Source organism: Carcharhinus amblyrhynchos, chromosome 9 (genome assembly GCF_965287045.1).
Source record: "Carcharhinus amblyrhynchos chromosome 9, sCarAmb.v2.hapA, whole genome shotgun sequence".
Lineage (NCBI taxonomy): Eukaryota > Metazoa > Chordata > Chondrichthyes > Carcharhiniformes > Carcharhinidae > Carcharhinus > Carcharhinus amblyrhynchos.
This window is the reverse complement of record NC_137332.1, coordinates 83556463-83562462: the sequence shown is the minus strand read 5'-3', so window position 1 is coordinate 83562462 and position 6000 is coordinate 83556463. Positions and strand designations below refer to the sequence as shown.

General features: G+C 41.6%; 1 protein-coding gene across 6 annotated transcripts in view; it reads right to left on the bottom strand.

Moving 5' to 3' along the window:
* Positions 1 to 296: 296 nt before the first annotated feature.
* cep350 (centrosomal protein 350) overlaps positions 297 to 6000 on the bottom strand; it is a 243456-nt gene continuing 237752 nt past the window's right edge. For all 6 annotated transcript variants that reach the window (XM_080195995.1, XM_080195999.1, XM_080196000.1 and 3 more), the window contains one exon: positions 297 to 3636. In XM_080195995.1, the coding sequence (XP_080052121.1) occupies positions 3472 to 3636 (165 nt within the window). In that variant the 3' untranslated portion in view covers positions 297 to 3471. The remainder of the gene's footprint in view (positions 3637 to 6000) is intronic.

The window sequence follows — 6000 nt, the reverse complement described above, 5'->3', positions numbered from 1 at the left end:
CGTGTACATAACATCGACAGAATAGCAACTTATAATGTGAGGGGCTTTAGAATGCTGACTGCAATAAGAGGACATGAACTTTCACTGGAGTCTTGTTAAGCAAGAACACCCACTTTTGACTACACAGGAACCTGGCAGTTTCGCAACCAAAATCCAACATAGCGAGGCAGAATTCAGAACCAGGAAAGTACTCTGGTCAAAAGATGTAACTTATAACCCAAACTGGTGAAGAAATTCCCCAACTTCACATAGCAGTGTAAAAGAATCAAAACAAACTGAAAGCCACTTATAAATCATTAAAGGTTTATTTACAAAATTCTTAAGTATTAATAAGTCAATTTGTTATCAAATATATATACAGATATGTATACAGAGGAAAAACCCATTATTTTACATTTCCAAACTACACACATTGCCGCTTCCCTAAAAATTACAAAAGGGAAAGGAATTGCCTCATATAGGAATGCTCAGCCAGTATTTACACACACACACGCACCCACACACACACCATACAAAGTACACAGTCAAGTATTCCTCTGTGTAGCTCTGCACTGTACAGTACACAGGCAAGTCTCCTTGTATTCGTCTACCCAGAATATTGAGCATAATGTAATGGGGAGACCAGTCCACTACAGCACTGAGCACAGCAGCATTTGAACTTCAAGTTCTTAATAAATAGGTTTCATTATCTTTTCTGTGTTGTCGAACAGCCGAGTACTAGTGCTGAACAACACACAGTACTGGCTTTCTCAAGTATATAAGTAACTAAGGCAACCATTTTAAACTCAAGCCCTATGGATAAACTGGTCAGAACATCCCTGAACAGGCTGAGGATTAGAATACTAACTATCAAACAAGTTGTATTTGTCAGTGCTTGGCTTAGATGCTGCAGTTTGTTTTGCCCTGTATTCTAAAGGGACAGTGTGCCAAAGCCAGCATTCTGTGCTGTCCCATCAGTATGTGATGGTAGGATTCCCTGCATAGTGGCAGGAAGCAGCCTGCAGTGCAACCCCCAGCTCCTTTGGTACACTGCGAATCACAAGAGGGTAAGTGAGACGTGTTCTCCTCTTGAATCACGCTGAAAAAGCCTTCAGTCCAACACAGTCTGATTGTGAACTTCGTAATTCTTGACCACCTACCAATATTGTAGTCAATGTGGGATAAGGCAATGGTCTGAGGTTGGCCACATTAGTCCAGCAAATAAATACCTGGCTAATACTTTACAATGAACAGAAGGGAGGACCAAGAAACAGGGAAAGAGAAATAGCCTGCTTGCTAAGTAGCAGCATAGCTAAAGGGGTTTATGCATTCGCTATCCACAAGAGAACTGTCTTGTGAATGCGTTGCATCAATGGAGAAGCCTCCTTCTGTTCAGCAGATATCTTTCACTGAGGCTTTAGGGCTTTAAATACACTGGCATAGAGTAAAAGCCCACATATTAATCACTCAGTGCTGAAGATATACCTCTGAGAAACTTCTTCCCAATTTACAAAGTCACTTCCAGTTGCTCAAGGGAAAATGATGCTCCTTTACCTTGTGTATTCCCCATTTACAAAGAAGCCCTACTCCTCCAGTAAACACTCCAATTTACAGCTGAAAATATCACCTATTGCTGTGTTTTCATTCTTCTGCATGTTGATTGCCAGTGATCTATAACCAGTCAGTGGATATGGAGAGGGGGACAGAAGCAAAAGGCATTTTCTCAACAATGTCCCAAGTCTGACAAATGAGATAGTCACAGACAAATTTACTTTGCACAAAAACTAAGATAATGTGTACAATGTAGCAGCAGGTTAAAATCATTACCATCCTCCAGTGAGTGAAGCACCTGAAAGCAATCCACTGAGCTGGAGTTTCTGGTTCGATTCCCCATGTGGCGAGCTGCTGCATCATAACTGTTCAAGGGAAGCCTTCCACTCCAGAATTATGAATAAGATGGGGGGAAAAAAATCAGTCAGGACTCATATAAATGACATTTACTGCAGTGAGTGGCTGAGAAATGCCACGATTACCTCAGTAAGAAACAGCAAAAACCATACATTGTAATTGGCATCAACAACCATCTTGTGCCCTGTGTCAAGCAGAGAGAGATCATCTTCACTTATTGGAAAGCCAAAACTCAAAATCAATTACAAGCCAGGCCGAAAGAACAAATAATAATTTGCCTCACACCCTCTCATAACTGTACAATGATGTAATCTGCAAACAAAAACAAATTTGGTAACATGAAAAATAATCCACCTCTGCTTTCCACTAATACCCACATTCTGAATCAGAAGAATGCCAGTGGCTAATCTCAGTGAAGGGAGTATTAGGTGGTTAGGTTGGGCAAATGCCTTAGGGAAGACAATTGGAGATCTAACTTCTCAAAATTTTTAATGACTTGAAACTTCCAACCACATTCATTACTGTCTGAAGGAGGTCCTAGGAGCTGGTACAAGTAGTGAGGAGAAAGAACCTGATTGGAGGTACCTGCAGAACATTAGGACACATACACTTGGATAGGAACAGCGCCCAGTAAAACTGATGGGCGATGGGGGAATAGTACATCTGAGAGAAACAGTCTTGCAAATGTAGATTGGTTATCACTACATGGCTTCTTGTCAGAACCCTTTACATGGACAAACATCCCAGGGATTTGCCTTCAAATGCATACTTTTACCATTGGTAAACAGAGTAGAGATGAACACAAAGAATACGGGCACTGCACTGATCAACTTCAAGAAACCAGGGTGTTGTGACTTGAATTATCATTTTTTTTTAAGCAAGTCATTCCGAATCAACTCAAGTAACCTTCAAAGTCACTCAAAGTATGCAACATTTCCCAAGAATGAACGTCAACAACAGAGGCCACTTCATTGAATTAGAAGCAAATTTCCTCTTTTGATAATAACTTAAAACCAAAAATTAAAATCAAGAGTTCGAGTAATGAAGTAAGAAGCACTTTTCTATCTCACTGTTTTTGTCCGTCACTTCAATCATGCAAATATACTCCTGGTTTGGAGGTAGTGCTCACTCAATGTATGATATCGGCCATTGTTATCATCAACTCTCAGAGCTAGCATACAACACACACAGAGACTAAAGCACCTCAAGATACACAGATACATTTCTAAAATGGTAAACATAGGCATATGCAAGAAAAAAAAGTGAATGTGCAAACTTCTCTGAATTTAAGTCTATGCTACAGTTTGGATAAATAAATGGGACATGGGTGTATATAAATAGGAGGGGAGAAAAATTGGCACTTCTGGTATCCACATGTTGCCTGTCGACCGACTCTTGAGCAGGATCGATATCCCAAACCATCTACACATTGACGAAACACGATGCCAGATGTCGTAGCCCAATCAGTGGGATGGGTTCAAGGGCTGAAGGTTGACTCCTGTCAGCTCGTCAATCTCTTACCCAAGCAGGTAAAGGTTCGGCCTCCTTTCTGTAGCCTATGAGTCGGGCGATGGCATGGCCATGTTAGGATAAAGTGAGTCTTGACTGTTTCCCCTGAATCTGATTTAGTACGTTTATTGTGTCTTTTATCAGGGCATCAAAAATCCCATCTGCCAATTGCATCTTCACACAAAGCTCATCCTCGTCATAATTCACCCATTGGGCTTCTTCCTCATGAAGCTCCTGTACCTGCAAAAACACAAACAGAAGAAATGGTTGGTTTTTTTATAAAATACTATCTGGTGCAGGTATTTTCTCTAACTGTTTCATTACAATTTCTGGGCTTCCATTTCTCTTGTACAGTATTACATATATGCCATTCTCCAAACAGCAGGAACACCTTGGGCAGTGTCCGTGGTGAGTTCATCGTGAAACCAGTCATTCTTGCCCAGGTTGACAACGGTTAGGTTCTGAACACCAGGTACATAAATGATGAGTATTTATGTTTCATTACATCAACTAGGCTTGCATTCTATAGAACCCACAAACCCTTACGTTACAGGAGGAGGCCATTCAGTCCATTGAGTCTGCCAGACCCCCCTATCTCCATAGCTATCACTGCTGATCCATCCAACATACACACCTATGGACACTAAGAGGAAATTCAGCATAGTAAATCCACGTTACCTGCACACCTTTGGATTGTGGGAGAAAACTGGAGCACCCGGAGTAAATCCATACAGTCACTGGGAACCTGATGTTATGAGACAGCAGTGCTAGCCACTGTGCCACATTCTCTTGAGGAAAGAAGATTAAGGGGTAAACAACCCTGGAACATCTAGATAACGAGAACCTATACCAGACTCCTATTTATTCACTACAGCTCAGCCTTCAACACTATTATTCCCACAAAACTCATCTCCAAACTCCATGGCCTGGGCCTTGGCACCTCCCTCTGCAACTGGATCCTGAACTTCCTAACTCACAGACCACAATCAATGAGGACAGGCAACAACACCTCCTCCATAATCATCCTCAACACCGATGACCCACAAGGCTGTGTTCTCAGCCTCCTACAATACTCCTTACACACCTATGACTGTGTGGCCAAATTCTCCAATTCGATTTTCAAGTTTGCTGATGACAACACTGTAGTGGGTCGGATCGCAAACAATGGTGAGACAGAGTACAGGAATGAGAGAGAGAATCTGGTGAACTGGTGCAGCAACAATAATCTCTCCCTCAATGTCAACAAAACGAAGGAGATTGTTATCGACTTCAGGAAGCATAAAGGAGAACATGCCCCTGTCTACATCAGCGGGGACGAAATAAAAAGGGTCAAGAGCTTCAAGTTTTTAGGTGTCCGGATGACCAAGAAGCTGTCCTGGTCCCCGCATGCTGACACTATAGTTGAGAAAGCCCACCAATGCCTCTACTTTCTCAGAAGACTAAAGAAATTCGCCACGTTTGCTATGACTCTCATCAACTTTTACAGATGCACCATAGAAAGCATTCTTGCTAGTTGTACCATAGCTTGGTATAACTCCTGCTCTGCCCAAGACCTCAAGAAACTACAAAAAGTCGTGAACGTAGCCCAATCCATCACACAAACCAGCCTCCCATCCACTGACTCTGTTTACACTTCCCGCTACCTAGGCAAAGCAGCCAACATAATTAAGGATCCCACGCACCCCGGACATTCTCTCTTCCATCTTCTTCTGTTAAGAAAAAGGTACAAAATTCTGAGATCACATACCAAACAACTCAAGAACAGCTTTTTCCCTGCTGCTGTCAGACTTTTGAATGGACTTATCTTGCATTAAGTTGATCTTCCTCTACACCCTAGCTACGACTGTAACACTACATTCTGCACCCTCTCATTTTCCTTCTCTATGCCTGTACAGCATGCAAGAAACAATATTTTTCACTCTATGTTAATAGATGTGACACTAATAAATCAAATTGAAGTAACCATGATGATTACATGATAAGAGGAGAAATTATTTGCGCTGATGTGAAAGGCCCCAACAGGGACAGAACATTCAATCTGGAACTAGACAGCTCAGGGGTGATGTCAGATACTGGAAATCTGGAACTCTCTCCCTTGAAAGCTGTTGAAACTGGAGATTCATTTAAGATTTCAAAGCTAAGATTGACATATCTGTTCTGTAAAAGAACTATTGAAAGTTATGGAATTAAGTCCAGTAGAATTAAGATACTGACTACCCATGACTGACTGAACAAGTTCACAGGGACTGCTTGTCTAATCCTGTTCCAACATTCTTCGGAATTTGATTCCAACAGTGTGGTTATTCAGGACACTAGACAGAGTATCAAGACTGCTAGCAATATAATCAGTGGAGATATTTTGTCAGCATGCAAGACTAAGGAGAATTGTCACCAGAAGGGAGGAGATGGTGAGCTTGGCTGAATTATGCATTCAGTGTTCAAGCTGGCTACTGGAGCTGAGGAGTACCAGTAATCAAACTGTTGCATTCCGAATGCAGACAGGACCGCTCTGTCAACTGGAGTACTGCTGCTGAATCTATCAATAAATTGGTTTTGAATCAATATTATCCAATTCACATCAAATTCTCAAACAACCATTAGTGA